This window comes from Netta rufina, assembly GCF_964035555.1.
Source record: "Netta rufina genome assembly, chromosome: 29".
Taxonomy (NCBI): Eukaryota; Metazoa; Chordata; class Aves; order Anseriformes; family Anatidae; genus Netta; species Netta rufina.
The window spans coordinates 1797802-1823141 of NC_140153.1; the positions used below are offsets into that span (position 1 = coordinate 1797802).

General features: G+C 55.4%; 8 protein-coding genes and 1 pseudogene across 9 annotated transcripts in view; 5 read left to right on the top strand and 4 right to left on the bottom strand.

The window, feature by feature from the left end:
- The window catches only part of LOC311219722 (scale keratin-like), a gene marked incomplete at both ends in the record, with an annotated part of 123165 nt that overhangs the window by 96149 nt on the left and 1676 nt on the right, over nucleotides 1-25340 (top strand). The gene's annotated exons all lie outside the window — the stretch shown is intronic.
- Nucleotides 5687-6061, top strand: LOC311219816 (feather keratin 4-like; the record flags this gene model as incomplete). The annotated part of the gene is made up of 1 exon (XM_084303096.1): nucleotides 5687-6061. Exon 1 carries the CDS (start codon nucleotides 5696-5698, stop codon nucleotides 6059-6061), a length of 366 nt encoding a protein of 121 aa, XP_084159222.1. The 5' UTR covers nucleotides 5687-5695.
- On the bottom strand, nucleotides 8223-8611 carry LOC311219810 (feather keratin 4-like; the record flags this gene model as incomplete). The annotated part of the gene is made up of 1 exon (XM_084303091.1): nucleotides 8223-8611. The coding sequence occupies exon 1, from the start codon at nucleotides 8586-8588 to the stop codon at nucleotides 8223-8225; it is 366 nt and encodes a 121-aa protein (XP_084159217.1). The 5' UTR covers nucleotides 8589-8611.
- On the top strand, nucleotides 9778-10143 carry LOC311219758 (feather keratin 4-like; the record flags this gene model as incomplete). The annotated part of the gene is made up of 1 exon (XM_084303039.1): nucleotides 9778-10143. The coding sequence occupies one exon, from the start codon at nucleotides 9778-9780 to the stop codon at nucleotides 10141-10143; it is 366 nt and encodes a 121-aa protein (XP_084159165.1).
- LOC311219808 (feather keratin 4-like) lies at nucleotides 12305-12693 on the bottom strand (the record flags this gene model as incomplete). The annotated part of the gene is made up of 1 exon (XM_084303089.1): nucleotides 12305-12693. The coding sequence occupies exon 1, from the start codon at nucleotides 12668-12670 to the stop codon at nucleotides 12305-12307; it is 366 nt and encodes a 121-aa protein (XP_084159215.1). The 5' UTR covers nucleotides 12671-12693.
- Nucleotides 13823-14198, top strand: LOC311219814 (feather keratin 4-like; annotated as a pseudogene). The gene has a single exon. The product of its transcript is annotated as a feather keratin 4-like (transcript).
- LOC311219809 (feather keratin 4-like) lies at nucleotides 16360-16748 on the bottom strand (the record flags this gene model as incomplete). The annotated part of the gene is made up of 1 exon (XM_084303090.1): nucleotides 16360-16748. The coding sequence occupies exon 1, from the start codon at nucleotides 16723-16725 to the stop codon at nucleotides 16360-16362; it is 366 nt and encodes a 121-aa protein (XP_084159216.1). The 5' UTR covers nucleotides 16726-16748.
- LOC311219924 (feather keratin 4-like) lies at nucleotides 17196-18280 on the top strand (the record flags this gene model as incomplete). Its single annotated transcript, XM_084303280.1, has 2 exons — nucleotides 17196-17321; nucleotides 17894-18280. The coding sequence occupies 2 exons, from the start codon at nucleotides 17196-17198 to the stop codon at nucleotides 18278-18280; spliced, it is 513 nt and encodes a 170-aa protein (XP_084159406.1).
- LOC311219725 (scale keratin-like) lies at nucleotides 21463-21939 on the bottom strand (the record flags this gene model as incomplete). The annotated part of the gene is made up of 1 exon (XM_084303002.1): nucleotides 21463-21939. One exon carries the CDS (start codon nucleotides 21937-21939, stop codon nucleotides 21463-21465), a length of 477 nt encoding a protein of 158 aa, XP_084159128.1.

Here is a 25340-nt window from a genome sequence, read left to right on the forward strand (position 1 = left end):
TTCGAAGTTGAATGAGCAGGGAAAGGTGATGTAGGCATTATCTAAGTAACAGTCTAGAAGTTTTGGTATATTTGCATATTTGCTGTGGTGTTTGTTCAGTTTCCCAAGCATCGGGGAGGGGGGAACAGCCTGCTCCACCAGAGGCCTCTCCAGCAGCCGCAGGGGGGCTTCGGCTCCAGCGCCTGGAGCGCCTCCCCCCCCCTCCTTCTGCACTGACTTTGGTGTCTGCGGGGGGGTTTCTCGCTCTCCCAACTGCTGTTGAGCAGCAGGTTTTTGTTTGTTTCTTTGTTTGTTTGTTTGTTTTCGTGGATGTGCTCTCACAGAGGCACGGACTGTGTTGCTATGGCTTGGCTCTGGGCAGCAGTGGGCCCCTTTAGGGCCAGATGAAATTGTCCCTTATCTACCACGGGGAGGTTTCTGTTTTTGTTTTGTTTTGCTTTGTTTTGTTTTTTTCACGGGGGCTGCCACTGCAGTTTCGCACCCCCACACCCCTCACACCCCCCCGAACCTTGCCATCAAACCCAATACACTGGGGCAGCTAAGTCATTACTGACTTGTAAAGTATCAGGGATTAAATTAACTAATGAAACCCTAAATGTGATGGGGGTAGAAGGGACTGGGATAATAGTGCCACTTTTGGGGGATACCAAGCTGAGACTAGGGGATAAAATGATCACGGGGCAATTATTGTATGTATCCAAGGCAGAGACTAACTTGTTGGGAAGGGATTTGATGATTAAATTGGGCATTCAAATAGTAAATTGTTAGACTGGAATAACAGTGTTATTAATGGAGTGCTCTCTGGCCCTGAGAGCAAACATACATGTATATTCACCTCTGACTGGAAAGACCCTGAAATGGGGGCGGAAGCAACAATATAGGTGGACAATTTTACCTCAGGGGTTTACAGGGCCACCTATCTATTTGGGTAAATTCTAAAAAGATTTTGGAGTAATTACAACCTCCCAAGGAGATATTAATGTTATAAATATGTGGATCATTTTAAGGAAAATCGATACTCCCTGATGGGAGAGAAATGCTGAATAAAGTGATAATGAGGCAAATATTAACTGTTTTACATCAGAAGAGTCATTGGGAGGTGCAAGCAATGTGTGATGTTGTTCTAAGAAAGCATGTCTGTGTAGGAATATATACTTTAGGGAAGCACAGATGCAGAGGATGTACTATATGTCAAAGGGTAAATAAAATGGTCTTCTGTAACCTGTCTAGAGGGGGACGGGAGCCAGGGCTTTGACCTTTCCAAAGTATACAGGTAGACTTTACTGAGTTACTTGTTTGTCCTAATTGACCACGTGACTGAATGGGTGTAAAGCTTTACTGCAAGGATTAAAGCAGGCCTTAGAGATTGAGTGGGATTTTCACAGCCCTTGGCACCCCTCCTCTTCTGGAAAGGTAGAGCGAATGAATGGTGAAATTAAGAAACAACTAACAAAACTTGTGATGGAAACTAAGGCTTTTTGGGTAAAATGCTTACCCCTTGCACTGTTAAACATATGGACACAGCCCAGAACTGGTATAGGAATTTCTCCTTTTGAAATGCTATATGGTATGCCCTATGACTCGGAATTGCCACTTGATCACCCTCAATTCTAATTAAGACTTGGAAAGAGACTTTTTTTAACACCACTATGGGGAAGGCCCCTCTGTTGTTTTGCTTACCACAGAAACGGCTATTCAAACTGCGCAGAAAGAATGGACGCATGCCAGCCGTGTGAAAGGACCAGTCCGGGAAGGTAAATGGGAGGCAGCTCCAGGCCCTGACGACTTGAAGCTGACACTAAGACGGACTCGATAAGTATTGTATATTATCTGTGTATCGTGGGAAGGGGAGGAGGCCCTGTTTCGAAGGCTCCCTGGTAGGTTCCCCTGAAGAACACTGCTGCTGCCAAGAAGAACCGATACCTTGTAGTTCGCTGCAACCGAACTGACAAGTGAGGCAGAGAAGTGAAAACGGTGGGGGACTGAGGGGCCGACAATTTAGATGGGCTCCGACCACCTCCTATGATACATGGGAGTCAGTATCATCGTTTTGGTCAGCTATGGGTCTGCGCATCCCCACCAGCCTTTTAAATGGAGCTTAATCAGATGGGAGGATCAATTCATCATCCAGCAAACAACGACAGCGGGTGCTCCCAGTTTCCGCATCACATTATGTGACCTGGCGTCAGTGCAGCCATGCTTTAACCGATCAGGATTTTATTTCTGCCCAAGTTCTAACCCGGGAAAGGTGTACTGTAATTATCCAAACGCATATTGTTGTGCATACTGGGGGTGTGAAACCATTGCTACGGACTGGACACTCGGGGCTGGTCGGAATAAATTCTTACAAGTGGGATATGGGCCGCAAGGTTGTAACTGACAAGTGGATCCCCGTTACAGGTGGCAAGGGCATGGTATAGGGTATACAGGAACCTTCCACGGAAATGAAGAAATTTGCAAGGTTCTATATATAAATATAACAAACTTGGACGATACTAGCTGGGTACTAGGAAAAATGTCAGATTTTACGAACACGGAACAGATAGGGGAGGACTCATACTAATAAAAAGAAGGATGCTGATAGGCTCAGGCAGTAGGACCAAATGAGGTATTGTCAGAAAGTGTCCAGGGAATCCAGCCTGCGGAAAATACTACAGTGGCAACCCTCAGCAGCCCTATGAGCTCAGGTAAAGCCAAGAATGATAACATAGCTGAGAATAACATATGGGGGGGTCATGAATGCTAGCTACCAATTATTAAGCAAAACAAACCCAAATGTAACAAAACACTGTTGATTATGCTTTAGTATAAGGCCTTCATATTATGATGCTATTGGGGATCCTGGGGAGCCCACCTGCACAAACAAGAACAGCCCTCTACATTGCAGTTGGGGAAAAGACATAAGGGTAACACTAACACAAGTCACTGGAGGTGGTAGGTGTGTGGGCACGGTTCCTAGTGGGAAGTGTCACCTATGTAATACCATGGAGAATGGAAAACAATCAACCGAGTGGCTAATCCCAGCCAACAACGCTAGGTGGGTTTGTTCGTGAGTGGGCGTAACTCCTTGTCTATCAATAAAACTCTTTAATGCGTCTCGTGATTTTTGTATACAGGTGATAATTATACCAAGGATTCTATACCACCCTGAGGATTGTATGTATACCCAGCACACAGTGGCAAGTTATCATCTGGAAAGACGGGAACCATTCACGGCTCTAACTTTGGCCACCCTAATAATCCTGGGAGGAGCTGGAGTGGGGACCAGGGTAGCCTCATTGGTTAAACAAAATCAAGAATTTACTTCCTTACGCGTTGCTGTGGACGAGGACCTGACCCAAATTGAACAATCCATCTCGGCCCTGGAAAATCTATCAGGTCACTTTCAGAGGTAGTGTTACAAAATCTGGGGCCGGTCCTCTTTAATATCTTCATCGATGATCTGGACGAGGGCATCGAGTGCACCCTCAGTAAGTTCGCAGATGACACCAAGTTAGGTGCGTGTGTCGATCTGCTTGAGGGTAGGAAAGCTCTGCAGGAGGATCTGGATAGGCTGCACCGATGGGCTGAGGTCAACTGCATGAAGTTCAACAAGGCCAAGTGCCGGGTCCTGCACCTGGGGCGCAATAACCCCAAGCAGAGCTACAGGCTGGGAGAGGAACGGTTGGAGAGCTGCCAGGCAGAAAAGGACCTGGGAGTGATGGTGGATAGTCGGCTGAATATGAGCCAGCAGTGTGCTCAGGTAGCCAAGAAGGCCAACGGCATCCTGGCTTGTATCAGGAACAGCGTGACCAGCAGGGCTAGGGAGGTGATCGTCCCCCTGTACTCAGCTCTGGTGAGGCCGCACCTCGAGTACTGTGTTCAGTTTTGGGCCCCTTGCTACAAGAAGGACATCGAGGTGCTTGAGCGGGTGCAGAGAAGGGCGACGAAGCTGGTGAGGGGCCTGGAGAACAAGTCCTACGAGGAGCGGCTGAGGGAGCTGGGCTTGTTCAGCCTGGAGAAGAGGAGGCTCAGGGGTGACCTTATCGCTCTTTTTAGGTACCTCAAGGGAGGCTGTAGCGAGGTGGGGGTTGGTCGGTTCTCCCACGTGCCTGGTGACAGGACGAGGGGGAATGGGCTTAAGTTGAGCCAGGGGAGTTTTAGGTTAGATGTTAGGAAGAACTTCTTCACTGAAAGGGTTGTTAGACATTGGAACAGGCTGCCCAGGGAAGTGGTGGAGTCACCATCCCTGGAAGTCTTCAAAAGACGTTTAGATGTAGAGCTTAGGGATATGGTTTAGTGGAGGGCTGTTAGCGTTAGGTTGGAGGTTGGACTCGATGACCTTGAGGTCTCTTCCAACCTAGAAATTCTGTGATTCTGTGAAAATTGTAGGGGATTAGATTTGGTATTTTTCAACAGGACGGGCTGTTTGCAGCCCTGAAAGAGGAATGCTGTGTGTATGCTGATCACACTGGAGTGGTAAGAGATACAATGGCAAGACCCAGGGAAGGGTTGGAAAAAAGGAAACGGGAGAATGAAGCCCGACAGAGCTGGTACGAATCTTGGTTTAATTATTCACATTGCCTTACTACTTTATTATCAACAATAGCAGGACCTTTGTTGTTATTAATAATAGCACTAACTTTTGGACCATGTATTTTTAATAAATTGATTGCGATTGTAAAGGGATGTTTAGAAGCGGCATATCTAATGCTCATACATGCCAAATACGAGCCAATAAGTACCAACAAAGGAATCAAGGAAACATTAGTTCTTAGTAGCCAGGCATTGCAGAGATTCAATGAACAAAATGAGTAACTAAAAGAAAAAGGAGGGATTGTAATACACAATAAATGTTTGTTCATTGTCTTTTGTATTATAAAAACAAGGAGTTCTGTTTGAGGAACGGGAGTTGTGAAAACTCCCTGCTGAAGTAAGGAGCTGTATAATGCTTTGCTAGACACTATGAAAATTCTTTTGCTTAATGTAACAAAATCGAGAACCCCCTCCCCTTCTCTCCTTCTGCATCTCAGTAGCCTCTTTTGTTAAAAAACCACTGCTGCAAAGTTCATGTAACCATCTCCTGATAAGTTGTTAAACTAGTGTATCAACATCTTGCCTTCCTGTCTCACGCTGGGCCAACATGACCAAATAAAGAAAGAAGTTGAGCCACAACGCGGAGGAAGACTACGGCCTTCATCTTCATGACCACCAGAGGGACAGAGACGACCCCCTAGCAACAGTGCGCGCAGTCGCAGAATACACCAGGATGTGCTGCGTAATCCCAGAATTACCAAGATATAAAAAGGGACCCTGGCGGAGGTGAGGTGCGCGCCGTTGGCGGAGCCGAGACTCCCCGGCCGCCCAGCGCTGTTTTGCTTGCTGTTGCTTACTCAATAAATTCCGTTCTATTATTAATGCAATGCTCTCTGAAAATTAATTAAGGGGGCAACTTATAACAGCGGGGCCTCGTCAGGCAGGGGCCGGTGTGGGGCTCCCTGGCCACCAGAGCTCTGCCGGACGCGCTGTGGGCAGAGGGGCTCTGTGGGGGCAGGCGAGGGCCGCGGGCACGCAGGGAGCAGGCGTGGAGAGCCGGGGTGGGCTGAGGAGGGAGTCCCCTGGCTGTGGCACGGGCCCTGCTCTGCCAGGGCATCTCCTCACTCACAGCACCGGCCCTGGGGGCTTTGCATTGCAGGCTCAGCTCTCTCACACCAAGATGGCTTGCAACGACCTGTACCCGCCGAAAACCAGCGTCGCCGTCCCCCAGCCCATCGCTGAGAGCTGCAACGAGCTGTGCGCGCGGCAGTGCCCCGACTCGACGGCCTTCATCCAGCCGCCCCCCGTTGTCGTCACCTTCCCCGGCCCCATCCTCAGCTCCTTCCCCCAGCAAGCCGTGGTGGGCTCCTCCGGAGCACCCGCCTTTGGGGGCTCCCTGGGGCTGGGGGGCCTCTACGGCGCGGGGGCCACCCAGGGCTCGGGGGGCCTCTGCACCTTTGGCAGGCCCTACGCTTCTCCCGCCTGCAGCCCCTACCTCTTGCCGCGCTACAGCAAGAAGCTGTGGGACACCTGTGGGCCCTGCTAAAGCCACGCCCGTGCCACCTCTTCTCCTCCTCGTCCTTCCTCCTCCTCCTCTTCACAGACACGTGACTCCTCCGGTGCTGCCCCCCAGGGCCCTTTCTTGGCCCCGGGCCGGCCAGCGCCTGGCAGAAGCCTGAAGGAAGAACGCCTCTCTGGAAGCCCCAGGCACCACCGGCCTGCCTGGGCCTTGCTCGCGGCTCTGTGCTTGTGTCCTTTCCTGCCTTGACAATAAAGCAAGCCTGCATCCAATGCCTGCCTCTCCGCCTTTCCTTCCCAGGCCCTGCGGGGGCTCCAGGGCTCCCTCTGCCTGCACATGGCCCCTTCGCTCTCCCAGCCCCCCAAAGAGCCGGGGCGCCCTGGACAAAGTCCCCGGCAGCCCTGCCTCCCACACTGAGGGCTGCAGCCCATCTCCCAGGGCCCTGCCTGGAAGCAGCCTGCTCCCCGCCTCCAGCAGGGCCGCCTCCAGACGCTCCACACAAGGTCCTGAAACAGAGGGGAACCCCGAGCCAGGAGCAGCAGCACGCCAACTGCCGCCTCCACGCAGCGCCACCTGAACGAAGCTTAAGCCTTGTCCAAAACACTTCTCTGCCCAGCCCGCTCCCGGGCTTACACACTCCTGTAGCTGAAGAAAGAGCTTCTCCCAAAGAGCCAAGCCAAACTTCTCCCAGGGCACCGTTCAGCTCTGAGCTTTTCCCTCACAGCCCAGCAGTTAGCAGAGCTTATCTTTAGCAGGCAATTTCTATACAATTAGCACAGCTTGCAGTCCAACCAAACTTCTAGGAACCAGCTCGGCTTCCTTATTATCTAGCATTCTTGCATTTCCTAGACGGTTCAGTCATGCGGACCCTCTGCCAAATCCTTACTAATCACCACCACACCAGCACCACAGGCTAGAGCCAGCCTTGACCGGAAAGAACTCACTCTACTCCAAGGAAGAAGACAACGCCGCAGGCAGCCCTGAGCACCCAGGGAGCAGAGGCTTCTTCCTGCCAGCCAGCCAGCCAGCCAGCCAGCAGCAGCTCCAGCGTGAGTGCCACATGGGGCTTGCTGCCGCTTCGTTTTATAGCCAGTGTTCCCTGAGCTGTGCCACTTCCCTCTTCCTTAACGGGCGTCACCACACCCAAGGATCCAGCACGTGGGCTTTGTGCTAACACTGATGGGCTTAATCCCAGGGCCAGCAGGAGGCTTGCCTGGGAAGAGGTGTCACCTCAGCCTGGGGCCACAAAGGGGGAGACAGAAGGGGAGGGGGCGACCCATGCTCAGCGTCCTTACGTCTTACGGCTGCTGCTAACCCTATTGCCAATGAGCAGGAGCAGGGGGGAGCGCTCACGGCCCCAAGGCACGTTGCTGGCTCCTGCTCCACTGGGCGGCCACCAGCCCCACGGCCATTTCTGCAAGGCTGCCCTCCAGCAAGGGACCGGCCCTGCACTCACCGTGTGCAGCGCTCAGCCATCCCTGCTCTCCGGCCTCTTCCTCTGCGCTTCTTGCCCGAGACGGTGCCTCGCTTCTGCGGAGCAGCGCCACTTGGCAGAGCTGGTCGCGCTCCCGGGCAGAGAAGGCCAGGCAAAGCAGAACTGCCAGCACCTCTCCTGCTCTCCGCCCTAATGCCCTGGGCCTCCCAGCACCAGCGAGTGCCCTCCCCCGGAGCCTCCACTACGCCCCGCAGGGCTGCTTTCCTGCCTCGGAACACAGAAAGAGGAAGAGAGAGAGGAGTGGATGCAGGAAACCTTTATTGTGCCCGGCACGGCAGGAGAAGTGGACAGAGAGCTGGAGCAGGAGCCAGCGGGGCTGGCTGTGGCGTGTCGGGGGGACAGAGGATCTTCTCCAGAGCGTGGCTTCTGGTTGCACAAGTTCCGGCGGTGCGGCACTGCAGCTCGGGAGGACTTGGTCCATGGGCCCCACAGGCCTTGAAGGGTCTTGCTTCTGCTGCGGAGAGCAGGAGGGGGGAAGAGAGAGCGGGAGAGCAGAGGGCAGGCTGGGCGCAAGGCCCTGGCCATGGAGGAAGGAGGAGTAGAATAGGGCGCGAGAGGCCGAAGGGGCCGGCACAGACAGCTGCCCAGGCCTTGGCTGGGGCTGGAGATGCTCAGCGCTCCTCAGCGCCCCATGCCCACGAGCTCAGCCATGCGTCGCGGCAGCTGGCAGGGGGTCTGGGGCAGGACATGGCTTTAGCAGGGCCCACAGGTGTCCCACAGCTTCTTGCTGTAGCGTGGCAAGAGGTAAGGGCTGCAGGCGGGAGAAGCGTAGGGCCTGCCAAAGGTGCAGAGGCCCCCCGAGCCCTGGGTGGCCCCCGCGCCGTAGAGGCCCCCCAGCCCCAGGGAGCCCCCAAAGGCGGGTGCTCCGGAGGAGCCCACCACGGCTTGCTGGGGGAAGGAGCTGAGGATGGGGCCGGGGAAGGTGACGACAACGGGGGGCGGCTGGATGAAGGCCGTCGAGTCGGGGCACTGCCGCGCGCACAGCTCGTTGCAGCTCTCAGCGATGGGCTGGGGGACGGCGACGCTGGTTTTCGGTGGGCACAGGTCGTAGCAAGCCATCTTGCGGGATTGGACGGTGCTCTGCAAGAGAGCACAGAGTGCGATACGAGGGAGCAGTAGACGGCAGCTGGCCAGGCTGAGGCGCAGGGGCCAGGGGCAGGGGCCAGCGGCAGGAGGAGAAGCGCTCGCAGACTTACCCTGTTCCCCAAGGAGAAGGCGGTCAGAGCAGTGCTTGCGAGAGCCCCGCGCAGGCCGAGCTTTTATCCAGGCCCCACCATTGCGCAGCGCCCGCTGGGCCAATGGGCAGAGGCGGCACTCCCTCCTGCCGAGGCCAGGCTGTCCTGCTCCTGCCCTCCCTGAGTCAGCATCCCCTGTCCGGACCAGCACAGGCCCCTTTGCTGGCTTCCCTCCCCTTTCCGCTTGGCGAGCCAAATGCGTGGTGCTGAGCAGGCAGTGCCCGAGAGGAGCGCCTTTGATTTGGCGTTTCGTCACCTCGCCCCTCTGGAGATAACAACTGCAGTGCGTACGTCATGGAGGCGCTGGCGTGTGGCTGCTCCTTGCCCAGCGCCACGACCCCGCTCTGCCCTGGGGCTCTCCACAGCGCGCACGCGGCCACCCTGAGACCAAGCCCCTGGGGAAGAGCTGCGGCACGCAGGGTGCTGGCAGCCCGCCCGTGTCACACTGCATGCCCTCTTAGGCACGCAGGGGATGAGACGGCAGCGGGGCTAATTTGCCCATTAGGTGAGGGCTGGCGAGCGTCCGAGCGGGGTAATTGCAGGGGCTGAGGGAGCGGGTGGGGGCTGGCGAGGAACCGGCGTCAGCACAACAGCCCCGTGGCGTGCAGGGAGGAGGCTGGGGCTCGGCCACCACGGGCCACGTGCCCCCAGCGCGGCCAGCTCCTCCCCGCACTCGCCAGCCCCCATAAAAGCGTGGTCCTGGGCAAGCGCTGGCATCCGCCGCTCCTGCCTGGCTCTGCACGGGAAAAGGGTGGGTGGCGGGGCCTCGTCGGGCAGGGGCCAGTGTGGGGCTCCCTGGCCACCAGAGCTCTGCCGGACGCGCTGTGGGCAGAGGGGCTCTGTGGGGGCAGGCGAGGGCCGCGGGCACGCAGGGAGCAGGCGTGGAGAGCCGGGGCGGGCTGAGGAGGGAGTCCCCTGGCTGTGGCACGGGCCCTGCTCTGCCAGGGCATCTCCTCACTCACAGCACCGGCCCTGGGGGCTTTGCATTGCAGGCTCAGCTCTCTCACACCAAGATGGCTTGCAACGACCTGTACCCGCCGAAAACCAGCGTCGCCGTCCCCCAGCCCATCGCTGAGAGCTGCAACGAGCTGTGCGCGCGGCAGTGCCCCGACTCGACGGCCTTCATCCAGCCGCCCCCCGTTGTCGTCACCTTCCCCGGCCCCATCCTCAGCTCCTTCCCCCAGCAAGCCGTGGTGGGCTCCTCCGGAGCACCCGCCTTTGGGGGCTCCCTGGGGCTGGGGGGCCTCTACGGCGCGGGGGCCACCCAGGGCTCGGGGGGCCTCTGCACCTTTGGCAGGCCCTATGCTTCTCCCGCCTGCAGGCCCTACCTCTTGCCGCGCTACAGCAAGAAGCTGTGGGACACCTGTGGGCCCTGCTAAAGCCACGCCCGTGCCACCTCTTCTCCTCCTCGTCCTTCCTCCTCCTCCTCTTCACAGACACGTGACTCCTCCGGTGCTGCCCCCCAGGGCCCTTTCTTGGCCCCGGGCCGGCCAGCGCCTGGCAGAAGCCTGAAGGAAGAACGCCTCTCTGGAAGCCCCAGGCACCACCGGCCTGCCTGGGCCTTGCTCGCGGCTCTGTGCTTGTGTCCTTTCCTGCCTTGACAATAAAGCAAGCCTGCATCCAATGCCTGCCTCTCCGCCTTTCCTTCCCAGGCCCCGCGGGGGCTCCAGGGCTCCCTCTGCCTGCACATGGCCCCTTCGCTCTCCCAGCCCCCCAAAGAGCCGGGGCGCCCTGGACAAAGTCCCCGGCAGCCCTGCCTCCCACACTGAGGGCTGCAGCCCATCTCCCAGGGCCCTGCCTGGAAGCAGCCTGCTCCCCGCCTCCAGCAGGGCCGCCTCCAGACGCTCCACACAAGGTCCTGAAACAGAGGGGAACCCCGAGCCAGGAGCAGCAGCACGCCAACTGCCGCCTCCACGCAGCGCCACCTGAACGAAGCTTAAGCCTTGTCCAAAACACTTCTCTGCCCAGCCCGCTCCCGGGCTTACACACTCCTGTAGCTGAAGAAAGAGCTTCTCCCAAAGAGCCAAGCCAAACTTCTCCCAGGGCACCGTTCAGCTCTGAGCTTTTCCCTCACAGCCCAGCAGTTAGCAGAGCTTATCTTTAGCAGGCAATTTCTATACAATTAGCACAGCTTGCAGTCCAACCAAACTTCTAGGAACCAGCTCGGCTTCCTTATTATCTAGCATTCTTGCATTTCCTAGACGGTTCAGTCATGCGGACCCTCTGCCAAATCCTTACTAATCACCACCACACCAGCACCACAGGCTAGAGCCAGCCTTGACCGGAAAGAACTCACTCTACTCCAAGGAAGAAGACAACGCCGCAGGCAGCCCTGAGCACCCAGGGAGCAGAGGCTTCTTCCTGCCAGCCAGCCAGCCAGCCAGCCAGCAGCAGCTCCAGCGTGAGTGCCACATGGGGCTTGCTGCCGCTTCGTTTTATAGCCAGTGTTCCCTGAGCTGTGCCACTTCCCTCTTCCTTAACGGGCGTCACCACACCCAAGGATCCAGCACGTGGGCTTTGTGCTAACACTGATGGGCTTAATCCCAGGGCCAGCAGGAGGCTTGCCTGGGAAGAGGTGTCACCTCAGCCTGGGGCCACAAAGGGGGAGACAGAAGGGGAGGGGGCGACCCATGCTCAGCGTCCTTACGTCTTACGGCTGCTGCTAACCCTATTGCCAATGAGCAGGAGCAGGGGGGAGCGCTCACGGCCCCAAGGCACGTTGCTGGCTCCTGCTCCACTGGGCGGCCACCAGCCCCACGGCCATTTCTGCAAGGCTGCCCTCCAGCAAGGGACCGGCCCTGCACTCACCGTGTGCAGCGCTCAGCCATCCCTGCTCTCCGGCCTCTTCCTCTGCGCTTCTTGCCCGAGACGGTGCCTCGCTTCTGCGGAGCAGCGCCACTTGGCAGAGCTGGTCGCGCTCCCGGGCAGAGAAGGCCAGGCAAAGCAGAACTGCCAGCACCTCTCCTGCTCTCCGCCCTAATGCCCTGGGCCTCCCAGCACCAGCGAGTGCCCTCCCCCGGAGCCTCCACTACGCCCCGCAGGGCTGCTTTCCTGCCTCGGAACACAGAAAGAGGAAGAGAGAGAGGAGTGGATGCAGGAAACCTTTATTGTGCCCGGCACGGCAGGAGAAGTGGACAGAGAGCTGGAGCAGGAGCCAGCGGGGCTGGCTGTGGCGTGTCGGGGGGACAGAGGATCTTCTCCAGAGCGTGGCTTCTGGTTGCACAAGTTCCGGCGGTGCGGCACTGCAGCTCGGGAGGACTTGGTCCATGGGCCCCACAGGCCTTGAAGGGTCTTGCTTCTGCTGCGGAGAGCAGGAGGGGGGAAGAGAGAGCGGGAGAGCAGAGGGCAGGCTGGGCACAAGGCCCTGGCCATGGAGGAAGGAGGAGTAGAATAGGGCGCGAGAGGCCGAAGGGGCCGGCACAGCCAGCTGCCCAGGCCTTGGCTGGGGCTGGAGATGCTCAGCGCTCCTCAGCGCCCCGTGCCCACGAGCTCAGCCATGCGTCGCGGCAGCTGGCAGGGGGTCTGGGGCAGGACATGGCTTTAGCAGGGCCCACAGGTGTCCCACAGCTTCTTGCTGTAGCGCGGCAAGAGGTAGGGGCTGCAGGCGGGAGAAGCGTAGGGCCTGCCAAAGGTGCAGAGGCCCCCCGAGCCCTGGGTGGCCCCCGCGCCGTAGAGGCCCCCCAGCCCCAGGGAGCCCCCAAAGGCGGGTGCTCCAGAGGAGCCCACCACGGCTTGCTGGGGGAAGGAGCTGAGGATGGGGCCGGGGAAGGTGACGACAACGGGGGGCGGCTGGATGAAGGCCGTCGAGTCGGGGCACTGCCGCGCGCACAGCTCGTTGCAGCTCTCAGCGATGGGCTGGGGGACGGCGACGCTGGTTTTCGGTGGGCACAGGTCGTAGCAAGCCATCTTGCGGGATTGGACGGTGCTCTGCAAGAGAGCACAGAGTGCGATACGAGGGAGCAGTAGACGGCAGCTGGCCAGGCTGAGGCGCAGGGGCCAGGGGCAGGGGCCAGCGGCAGGAGGAGAAGCGCTCGCAGACTTACCCTGTTCCCCAAGGAGAAGGCGGTCAGAGCAGTGCTTGCGAGAGCCCCGCGCAGGCCGAGCTTTTATCCAGGCCCCACCATTGCGCAGCGCCCGCTGGGCCAATGGGCAGAGGCGGCACTCCCTCCTGCCGAGGCCAGGCTGTCCTGCTCCTGCCCTCCCTGAGTCAGCATCCCCTGTCCGGACCAGCACAGGCCCCTTTGCTGGCTTCCCTCCCCTTTCCGCTTGGCGGGCCAAATGCGTGGTGCTGAGCAGGCAGTGCCCGAGAGGAGCGCCTTTGATTTGGCGTTTCGTCACCTCGCCCCTCTGGAGATAACAACTGCAGTGCGTACGTCATGGAGGCGCTGGCGTGTGGCTGCTCCTTGCCCAGCGCCACGACCCCGCTCTGCCCTGGGGCTCTCCACAGCGCGCACGCGGCCACCCTGAGACCAAGCCCCTGGGGAAGAGCTGCGGCACGCAGGGTGCTGGCAGCCTGCCTGTGTCACACTGCATGCCCTCTTAGGCACGCAGGGGATGAGACGGCAGCGGGGCTAATTTGCCCATTAGGTGAGGGCTGGCGAGCGTCCGAGCGGGGTAATTGCAGGGGCTGAGGGAGCGGGTGGGGGCTGGCGAGGAACCGGCGTCAGCACAACAGCCCCGTGGCGTGCAGGGAGGAGGCTGGGGCTCGGCCACCACGGGCCACGTGCCCCCAGCGCGGCCAGCTCCTCCCCGCACTCGCCAGCCCCCATAAAAGCGTGGTCCTGGGCAAGCGCTGGCATCCGCCCCTCCTGCCTGGCTCTGCACGGGAAAAGGGTGGGTGGCGGGGCCTCGTCGGGCAGGGGCCGGTGTGGGGCTCCCTGGCCACCAGAGCTCTGCCGGACGCGCTGTGGGCAGAGGGGCTCTGTGGGGGCAGGCGAGGAGAGCCGGGGCGGGCTGAGGAGGGAGTCCCCTGGCTGTGGCACGGGCCCTGCTCTGCCAGGGCATCTCCTCACTCACAGCACCGGCCCTGGGGGCTTTGCATTGCAGGCTCAGCTCTCTCACACCAAGATGGCTTGCAACGACCTGTACCCGCCGAAAACCAGCGTCGCCGTCCCCCAGCCCATCGCTGAGAGCTGCAACGAGCTGTGCGCGCGGCAGTGCCCCGACTCGACGGCCTTCATCCAGCCGCCCCCCCGTTGTCGTCACCTTCCCCGGCCCCATCCTCAGCTCCTTCCCCCAGCAAGCCGTGGTGGGCTCCTCCGGAGCACCCGCCTTTGGGGGCTCCCTGGGGCTGGGGGGCCTCTACGGCGCGGGGGCCACCCAAGGCTCGGGGGGCCTCTGCACCTTTGGCAGGCCCTACGCTTCTCCCGCCTGCAGCCCCTACCTCTTGCCGCGCTACAGCAAGAAGCTGTGGGACACCTGTGGGCCCTGCTAAAGCCACGCCCGTGCCACCTCTTCTCCTCCTCGTCCTTCCTCCTCCTCCTCTTCACAGACACGTGACTCCTCCGGTGCTGCCCCCCAGGGCCCTTTCTTGGCCCCGGGCCGGCCAGCGCCTGGCAGAAGCCTGAAGGAAGAATGCCTCTCTGGAAGCCCCAGGCACCACCGGCCTGCCTGGGCCTTGCTCGCGGCTCTGTGCTTGTGTCCTTTCCTGCCTTGACAATAAAGCAAGCCTGCATCCAATGCCTGCCTCTCCGCCTTTCCTTCCCAGGCCCCACGGGGGCTCCAGGGCTCCCTCCGCCTGCACATGGCCCCTTCGCTCTCCCAGCCCCCCAAAGAGCCGGGGCGCCCTGGACAAAGTCCCTGGCAGCCCTGCCTCCCACACTGAGGGCTGCAGCCCATCTCCCAGGGCCCTGCCTGGAAGCAGCCTGCTCCCCGCCTCCAGCAGGGCCGCCTCCAGACGCTCCACACAAGGTCCTGAAACAGAGGGGAACCCCGAGCCAGGAGCAGCAGCACGCCAACTGCCGCCTCCACGCAGCGCCACCTGAACGAAGCTTAAGCCTTGTCCAAAACACTTCTCTGCCCAGCCCGCTCCCGGGCTTACACACTCCTGTAGCTGAAGAAAGAGCTTCTCCCAAAGAGCCAAGCCAAACCTCTCCCAGGGCACCGTTCAGCTCTGAGCTTTTCCCTCACAGCCCAGCAGTTAGCAGAGCTTATCTTTAGCAGGCAATTTCTATACAATTAGCACAGCTTGCAGTCCAACCAAACTTCTAGGAACCAGCTCGGCTTCCTTATTATCTAGCATTCTTGCATTTCCTAGACGGTTCAGTCATGCGGACCCTCTGCCAAATCCTTACTAATCACCACCACACCAGCACCACAGGCTAGAGCCAGCCTTGACCGGAAAGAACTCACTCTACTCCAAGGAAGAAGACAACGCCGCAGGCAGCCCTGAGCACCCAGGGAGCAGAGGCTTCTTCCTGCCAGCCAGCCAGCCAGCCAGCCAGCAGCAGCTCCAGCGTGAGTGCCACATGGGGCTTGCTGCCGCTTCGTTTTATAGCCAGTGTTCCCTGAGCTGTGCCACTTCCCTCTTCCTTAACGGGCGTCACCACACCCAAGGATCCAGCACGTGGGCTTTGTGCTAACACTGATGGGCTTAATCCCAGGGCCAGCAGGAGGCTTGCCTGGGAAGAGGTGTCACCTCAGCCTGGGGCCACAAAGGGGGAGACAGAAGGGGAGGGGGCGACCCATGCTCAGCGTCCTTACGTCTTACGGCTGCTGCTAACCCTATTGCCAATGAGCAGGAGCAGGGGGGAGCGCTCACGGCCCCAAGGCACGTTGCTGGCTCCTGCTCCACTGGGCGGCCACCAGCCCCACGGCCATTTCTGCAAGGCTGCCCTCCAGCAAGGGACCGGCCCTGCACTCACCGTGTGCAGCGCTCAGCCATCCCTGCTCTCCAGCCTCTTCCTCTGCGCTTCTTGCCCGAGACGGTGCCTCGCTTCTGCGGAGCAGCGCCACTTGGCAGAGCTGGTCGCGCTCCCGGGCGGAGAAGGCCAGGCAAAGCAGAACTGCCAGCACCTCTCCTGCTCTCCGCCCTAATGCCCTGGGCCTCCCAGCACCAGCGTGTGCCCTCCCCCGGAGCCTCCACTACGCCCCGCAGGGCTGCTTTCCTGCCTCGGAACACAGAAAGAGGAAGAGAGAGAGGAGTGGATGCAGGAAACCTTTATTGTGCCCGGCACGGCAGGAGAAGTGGACAGAGAGCTGGAGCAGGAGCCAGCGGGGCTGGCTGTGGCGTGTCGGGGGGACAGAGGATCTTCTCCAGAGCGTGGCTTCTGGTTGCGCAAGCTCCGGCGGTGCGGCACTGCAGCTCGGGAGGACTTGGTCCATGGGCCCCACAGGCCTTGAAGGGTCTTGCTTCTGCTGCGGAGAGCAGGAGGGGGGAAGAGAGAGCGGGAGAGCAGAGGGCAGGCTGGGCGCAAGGCCCTGGCCATGGAGGAAGGAGGAGTAGAATAGGGCGCGAGAGGCCGAAGGGGCCGGCACAGCCAGCTGCCCAGGCCTTGGCTGGGGCTGGAGATGCTCAGCGCTCCTCAGCGCCCCGTGCCCACGAGCTCAGCCATGCGTCGCGGCAGCTGGCAGGGGGTCTGGGGCAGGACATGGCTTTAGCAGGGCCCACAGGTGTCCCACAGCTTCTTGCTGTAGCGCGGCAAGAGGTAGGGGCTGCAGGCGGGAGAAGCGTAGGGCCTGCCAAAGGTGCAGAGGCCCCCCGAGCCCTGGGTGGCCCCCGCGCCGTAGAGGCCCCCCAGCCCCAGGGAGCCCCCAAAGGCGGGTGCTCCGGAGGAGCCCACCACGGCTTGCTGGGGGAAGGAGCTGAGGATGGGGCCGGGAAAGGTGACGACAACGGGAGGCGGCTGGATGAAGGCCGTCGAGTCGGGGCACTGCCGCGCGCACAGCTCGTTGCAGCTCTCAGCGATGGGCTGGGGGACGGCGACGCTGGTTTTCGGTGGGCACAGGTCGTAGCAAGCCATCTTGCGGGATTGGACGGTGCTCTGCAAGAGAGCACAGAGTGCGATACGAGGGAGCAGTAGACGGCAGCTGGCCAGGCTGAGGCGCAGGGGCCAGGGGCAGGGGCCAGCGGCAGGAGGAGAAGCGCTCGCAGACTTACCCTGTTCCCCAAGGAGAAGGCGGTCAGAGCAGTGCTTGCGAGAGCCCCGCGCAGGCCGAGCTTTTATCCAGGCCCCACCATTGCGCAGCGCCCGCTGGGCCAATGGGCAGAGGCGGCACTCCCTCCTGCCGAGGCCAGGCTGTCCTGCTCCTGCCCTCCCTGAGTCAGCATCCCCTGTCCGGACCAGCACAGGCCCCTTTGCTGGCTTCCCTCCCCTTTCCGCTTGGCGGGCCAAATGCGTGGTGCTGAGCAGGCAGTGCCCGAGAGGAGCGCCTTTGATTTGGCGTTTCGTCACCTCGCCCCTCTGGAGATAACAACTGCAGTGCGTACGTCATGGAGGCGCTGGCGTGTGGCTGCTCCTTGCCCAGCGCCACGACCCCGCTCTGCCCTGGGGCTCTCCACAGCGCGCACGCGGCCACCCTGAGACCAAGCCCCTGGGGAAGAGCTGCGGCACGCAGGGTGCTGGCAGCCTGCCTGTGTCACACTGCATGCCCTCTTAGGCACGCAGGGGATGAGACGGCAGCGGGGCTAATTTGCCCATTAGGTGAGGGCTGGCGAGCGTCCGAGCGGGGTAATTGCAGGGGCTGAGGGAGCGGGTGGGGGCTGGCGAGGAACCGGCATCAGCACAACAGCCCCGTGGCGCGCAGGGAGGTGGCTGGGGCTCGGCCACCACGGGCCACGTGCCCCCAGCGCGGCCAGCTCCTCCCCGCACTCGCCAGCCCCCATAAAAGCGTGGTCCTGGGCAAGCGCTGGCATCCGCCCCTCCTGCCTGGCTCTGCACGGGAAAAGGGTGGGTGGCGGGGCCTCGTCGGGCAGGGGCCGGTGTGGGGCTCCCTGGCCACCAGAGCTCTGCCGGACGCGCTGTGGGCAGAGGGGCTCTGTGGGGGCAGGCGAGGGCCGCGGGCACGCAGGGAGCAGGCGTGGAGAGCCGGGGCGGGCTGAGGAGGGAGTCCCCTGGCTGTGGCACGGGCCCTGCTCTGCCAGGGCATCTCCTCACTCACAGCACCGGCCCTGGGGGCTTTGCATTGCAGGCTCAGCTCTCTCACACCAAGATGGCTTGCAACGACCTGTACCCGCCGAAAACCAGCATCGCCGTCCCCCAGCCCATCGCTGAGAGCTGCAACGAGCTGTGCGCGCGGCAGTGCCCCGACTCGACGGCCTTCATCCAGCCGCCCCCCGTTGTCGTCACCTTCCCCGGCCCCATCCTCAGCTCCTTCCCCCAGCAAGCCGTGGTGGGCTCCTCCGGAGCACCCGCCTTTGGGGGCTCCCTGGGGCTGGGGGGCCTCTACGGCGCGGGGGCCACCCAGGGCTCGGGGGGCCTCTGCACCTTTGGCAGGCCCTACGCTTCTCCCGCCTGCAGCCCCTACCTCTTGCCGCGCTACAGCAAGAAGCTGTGGGACACCTGTGGGCCCTGCTAAAGCCATGCCGTGCCCCAGACCCCCTGCCAGCATCCCTGACTCATGGCTGGGCTCTTTGGTACATAGCGCTGTTTTGCGCAGAGTATTTGCAGCTCCAGCCAAGGCTTGGGCAGCTGGTCGTGCCGGCCCCTTCGGCCTCTCACGCCTTATTCTACTCCTCCTTCTTCCATGGCCAGGGCCTTGTGCCCAGCTCGCCCTCTGCTCTTCTGCTCTTCTGCCCCCTGTTATTGCTCTCTGTGCAAGAGTGGGACCGTTCAAGGCCTGTGGGGCCCATGGACCAAGTCCTCCCGAGCTGCAGTGCCGCACCGCCGGGGCTTGCGCAGCCAGAAGCCACGCTCTGGAGAAGATCCTCTGTCCCCCCGACACGCCACAGCCAGCCCCGCTCGCTCCTGCCCCAGCTCTCTGTCCACTTCTCCTGCCGTGCCGGGCACAATAAAGGTTTCCTGAATCCACTTCTGTCTCCCTCCGTCTCATTTTGTTCTTAATATTGATGATCCTCATTACTTAGGCTTATTGGCTGATGAAGTGTGATTAATAGGAAATTCTTATATTACTATATTTTACCAGGATTTTTTTTTCTACCAATGAGAGAAGAGCTATTTTCTCTTCCGTTTTTTGTTTGTTTGCTCCTTTGTTTTTATTTTTTTTTATATTTATATTGTATATACTCTGCTTAAGGGATGTCCTTTTTTTCTTTTGTAAGTGGTAGAAGAATATTTCTCTTACTCCATTGTTGCAATTGAAATAATTGATATGGATTAGGGAGCTTGACTTTTGCCATATCATCACTTATTTGTTGCTATGCAGATAGTGTTTCCTCTTTTGTTTTTTCTTTCTGACTATAGCCTGTATTACACCAGAATCTTTTTTCCATTGTCAGTAGGTGCATGGCGTTGTGCTGTGTTACTGAAAACATTCCGTTACTCTTACTCCCACCTATTAAACCTTCTTGCTTTTCCAGTCTTTAAGTTTGATTCTCTCCTTTTTAATGCCAGTCAGCTTTATCTTAACAGCATGTAAAATGAAATGCTCCCAAATTATGTGCCAATGTCATTAATGCAAAGATATAATTAGTGGTTTTCCAAGACAGCTTTAAGTAATGAACCAGTCTCTCTGTGTCTATGTCCTGTTTTGCAACCATAAGCTTTTCTCTCAGTGTGTATGTCCTGTTTTGCAACCAGACATGAACTCACTCTGAACATGCATCCAGCCCATATAAAAGCTATGCAATCATGTTAGCTGGAAGCTAATAGCTCTCACCAGTCTTGTTATCTTGTGCTAGGTGCTTGCTGTCTAACACAATATGCATCTAGTTAGGAACTGGCTGATACTTTGCCTGTCACTGTCTCATCTAATCAATTGAAAATTTGGTAGCCGGTGCTCAGGTGTTTACCACCAAAGTAGCTCTTGTAGGCTCTGCATGGGAATGAGGATCCTGGTGTTGAGAAGAAAAACAGAGAGGAAATCAGTCACCCCCATTTTGGGAGGAAAGAGGGCTTTGCTTATCACAAGAGCTGCCCGAGCAGAGGAGATGCAGGGCTAATGTGGCACAAGGCAGGATAATGGTTGCTGAGTTCCAGAAAAATCCTGGCAGCAGTGCCCTTACTTCTAGTTGTGTGAGACTGGAGAGCAGTGGTAGAAATGGAGAGCCATCTCCTTGCACCCAAAAGGAAGGAGGCCTTCTCCACTCTAGATGCCTGGGCTGCTCACCCATCCTTGGCACACTCTGCCGGTAGCTGTGCTCTCATCTGAGCCCTGCAGGCTCCAGCTGCATCCCAGCACTCTACAGGCCTTCACCTAAAAGCCTAGGACAAGGAGGGCAGGTGGAGTTGCAAACTGAGCAGACAGGTGAGAGAGAGAGAGACTTTTGGTGAGGGTCCTTTTTCACTGAAATGTTCCTAATAAATACATAATATCTTAAAATAAAAGCAAGATTCATTAATATGATAGTCAGGCTTCTTTTGTTTTCAACTCGTTACTACATATAGCACAGGGCCACCGGATATACCCAGATACTTTTGGAGGACAGTGAAATTACCTATTAAAGTCTGGCTTGCTACTCCATAACACTAACAGAGGGCTGAGATCAAGAAATCATAGGTTCATGGATGCAGCATTTCTTTGAAAGAGTCTGCAAAGTAATACCTAAACCCCCTGCAAAGAATTAGTTCATTTTCTACTTGTTTCACCCAGCTGACGTACAGAGGCATGGCCAGAACTTCCCTGAGGCAACTGTTATCATAGCAGTGATTAACAAAAAAGAAGTAGAGCTTGATCATTGCTCATCAGATACTTATCTTAATAATTGTATCCCGTTGTTTATCTTCCTTCTATTGTTCCTTTTCTGAATATAACCTGACAGAACTTCAGGCCAGGGTTTTACTTTGTATGAGAACACAGTGAGAAGATTTCTAGAAATCATTTAGGATGAGGTAAAAATAAAAGGAATGCCATCACTAAACTCTACCAACTTTAAACAAATCTGACAGCTAGAATAATTAGTGTAGGGGAGATGAAAGATGATAATTTCATCTCAGTGGCAAAGAAAGACTGCGCACAGAGCTTCCTTTCCAGTAGGACCATCTGAGGCAGAGGTGCCAGGGTCACGGGCTTTCCCCAGGGCTATAGCCCTCAGTATGGGAGGCAGGGCTGCCAGGGGCTTTGTCCAGGGCGCCCCGGCTCTTTGGGGGGCTGGGAGAGCGAAGGGGCCATGTGCAGGCGGAGGGAGCCCTGGAGCCCCCGCGGGGCCTGGGAAGGAAAGGCGGAGAGGCAGGCATTGGATGCAGGCTTGCTTTATTGTCAAGGCAGGAAGGGACACAAGCACAGAGCCGCGAGCAAGGCCCAGGCAGGCCGGTGGTGCCTAGGGCTTCCAGAGAGGCGTTCTTCCTTCAGGCTTCTGCCAGGCGCTGGCCGGCCCGGGGCCAAGAAAGGGCCCTGGGGGGGGCAGCACTGGAGGAGTCACACAGTTGGACACTAATAAGGGCAAACAGGAGGAGATGAAACACGTGATAGAAAAGGAGATGAGAAGAAGTGAAGAAGGTCATTTAAGGAGCTATTCTGACTCCACTGCATTAAGCAGAAAGTTTTGATGTTCTGCTCCTTACTCAGGAGCCCAGTTGAGGATCGAGGTCATATCACTCATTTGTCGTTTCTCTATCATGCAGGGAACATTACTGCATGATTTAGCAGGGCCCGCAGCTTCCACGGCGGTTTCTGTTGTACCGGTAGGTGTAAGGGCTGCAATAGCCAGAACCAAAGGATCTACCATAGCCAGACAGGCCCCTGTAGCCCAGGGAGGAGCCTCCATAGCCAGACAGGCCCCCATAGCCCAGGGAAGAGCCCCCAAAGCCATACAGACCCCCATAGCCCAGGGAAGAGCCCCCGGAGCCATACAGACCCCCATAGCCCAGGGAAGAGCCCCCAAAACCTAGGGAGCCCCCAAAGCCCCCAAAGACGGGTGCTCCAGAGGATCCCACAACTGAATCCTGGGGGAAGGAGCTGAGGATGGGGCCAGGGAAGGTGACAGCAACAGGCGGTGGCTGGATCACGGCCATGGAGTCAGGGCACTGCCGGACACAGGGCTCGTTCCCACTGTCAGCAATGGGCTGGGGGCAGCTGATGCCACTGTTGTAGGTGGGGCACAGGTCGTAGCAAGACATCTTATGGGGATGGAGGTCAACCTTCAAGATACAAATATTGATTTTAGTAAGCATAATGCATTTTTTTGCAGACCTAAAAGCACTACAGAGTTCTCTGCCTTTCCATGGACAAAAGTGCTTTGAGATAGACCAATTTACCCATGTGTAATAGAATTGAAAATTGAAGCAGTAGCAAAATTATTTGCCGAGATGCTTTGGTGAGTCATTGGATCAGCAAGGACTTGGACTTCCCAAGAACCAGGTTTCGTGTCATGCATGATTTCATGACTCTGGCTCATCTTACCCACTGATCTCCTTGGTGCTGAGCCTTGTGGAAACAGAGATTATAAATCATTGCCTATTCATATTTGCTCTGTAACTTGTTTGATGAGACCATTACAAGGGAATTGCAAACATTATTGTTTCCAGTTTCCAAACATTGAAACAGGGCACTGAGATTTATGATTAGTTTAGCAACACTGTTTTGATACTGAGCTCTGGGCTCTTTTGCCAATCTCACCCTTAATGACTTGTCCTCTTTAACACCAAGAAACATCTGTTCATCTGCCAGTCCTTAAATTCTCTCTGTGACCCCCCTCTTTCTCTTTGTTAAATCAATCTGTAACAGCACACCTTCAACATCTCTCACTTCCTTTCTGTTTCTTCCTCTAACTCAGTGCCTGATCTCTGATTGCTTTCATGCCTGTTTATCTTGAATTAATGTAAAAGCAACTTGAGCAATCTATAATAAACTGTATATAATGAAAATTCTGCTTCTAAGCTGAAAATGTTCCCATCAGCCATGAAGATGTAAGCTTTTTCAAAGTTTTATTTCCAGAAACACATATAAACAAACAGAAAAGAGGAATGCATATTTAACTAGTCACATCACTTCTTCAGCTGTTGGAAGTAAACTGATAATGAACTTTTAATGCCATTTCAAGAAACTTTTGGTTGATTTTGAAATTAAATGCCTGCCCTGAATGTGGAAAACCTATCCATAACCCTGAGAATAATTTATGTAAACTTTATCTTTTCATCTAAAATTTTATCTACTAGTACTAATTGAAGAGACTATCCACAATTAAATTGTATAGCAAAGAGGTATAATAGTTGTAAAGAGCAGATTCAGACTTACCAAATTCACTGAGAAGAACGAATAAAGAGCTGAGGTTGGAAGAACCCTGAGTGGAGAGTGCTTTTATACACAGCGGACTGCCTGAGGGATGAGAGGCAGGTTTTGTGAATGTAGAGGTAATTAGCTGACACAACATTTTTTTGTATTGATACCTCCACAAAGTGATGAAATTCTTTTGCTTTGTTTTTGTTTATTACTTGATTCCAATTATCATGTAACATAACACAACCATTACATCACACAAGGGTCTTTCATTTATAACAGTGATGGGTGAAATTAATGCATCTTTCATCATAAAATATGATTTGTGAAATTAATATTAGTTTTCTATCCTCTTTGGAGTTGCACCATGTATTAATCTGCTTATACGTAGTTAATTCTTCTTTTGCTCTCTCATATGATGACGATATATCAGAAATAACCTGTTGTGAGTTGTTTCTACCAAATACCTTACACAAGGTTTTTTTCTTATTAAGGATAAAATAAATAAATTAATAATATAACTAAATCCTCAGGAAGGCAGGCAATATTTTCTGTGTGCTTGGTGTTTTTTTCTGAGATGTGATAAAGTTCACATTGCAATCCATGGAGGCTTCTCCGTACTCTTTGAATCAAGCTATATTGCAAGCATCCCTGAACACCCAGTGGCAGAGGTCCTAAACAGTCTTCACATTTTACCTGACCTTCAGACTAGAGCTTAAAGCTGAATTTGGTTATGAAGAGAGAGATATTTATATTTTTAAGGATGGAGAGCTTAAAATAATAATCATCAAAATGCACATTGAATTAACATCCTAATTTGTGACAAAGCAAGTGAAGAGGAGAGCTTTGAAGTGAGATTTCGGAGTTACAGGCTGCCTAAGCCATAGACCAATAGCGTTAACAATTCAGTGGATTCATCCCAGGGTACGTGAATCCTGGTATCCTGTCTGCTCATCTTCTCCATTTTACCTCTGTCCTTCTTCTGGCATATCTGCTGTGACATTGAACAGGCTCTCTTTGGCTGTTCAAAACTGCTGAGACCTTTTGTGTAAATCAAAGACTGTTCACTGTTGTTAAAGGACATTATGCTGCTCTTATTTCACTTGTATTTCAAATAGGAAATAACACAACCTTTTAGGTATCAGTGTCTAAAGTATCATTGAAGCAACATTTAAATGGACAGATTCCCAGTGAATAGCTGAAATGAGCACAGTGGGATACTCAAAAAATTCAGCTCAATTTGATCCACAAGGTTGAAAGGGTACATTTGCCTGAAATTCCTTTAATTTTTAGCTTGCTCTTCAGGAGTCCTTGATCCTGGTCTACAGCTGATCTTGCAACAAAAACCATGATTGACAGCACCTCTCAGTAGAGAGCAATTATGAGCTGGGAATCCACTTGGAAAAGCAAAGACTGGCTTTTGCTGAGGTTTCTTTCTTTATGGCATTATTTTAATACCATATCATTATGATGGTTATCGTAATCATCATAATTATCAACATAGTTATCTTCATATCACATATTATTTCCAAATTATGAGCTTTTCCAACACTGGAGATGCATAAGGAGATTTCCTGAACTGTAATACTGAATAAAAAAGTCCCAAGGATTTATGAGGACATTGCAAGGGATTTTCAAATACCTCACAGACATTACTGGCTTGTATTTACTGCGTCATAATTATATAAAAAGTATGCCTAGATGCTTACACCCCCTATGATGAGAGATTGTCACATTAAAATATCACATTAAAATAAGTAAGTTAAGGTCACCTGGGTCTTTCATGTAGTCAGTTCATGGTTATAACGCTTTTTTGGATCTTCCTTTATTTCTCAAAAAAAAAAAAAATAAAATAAAATAAAAACTAACTTTCTTTTTATTAAAGTATACATTGGTACACAAGAAGAAATCTGTGTATGTTAACTGAACTTTTAATAACACCAAAAAAAGGCCCACTGAATGATAGTCTCTGTCTTCATATTGTATCAGCACTAGACTTCCTTTCAGTATTTACAACTTAACAACTGATTTACTTGGTTCTTGTACTCCTGTATTCCTAGATACTTATCCCTCACAAATAGCAATGGAAAAAGAAAATGTAAAAATATAAAGGAAAGTGAAACTTCAAGAAAATAAAAAAAAAAAAAAAAAAAAGAAGAAAAGAAAAAAATATGTTTCCAGAGAGACTTGTTATTGCCAGCTGAAATATTTCCCTGTTCCCAGGAAAGACAGACAATTAGTAGAAAATTCTCCAAAAGTCACAAAAAGATATTCCTGTTTCTGACCCCGTTTGCCTTGTAAT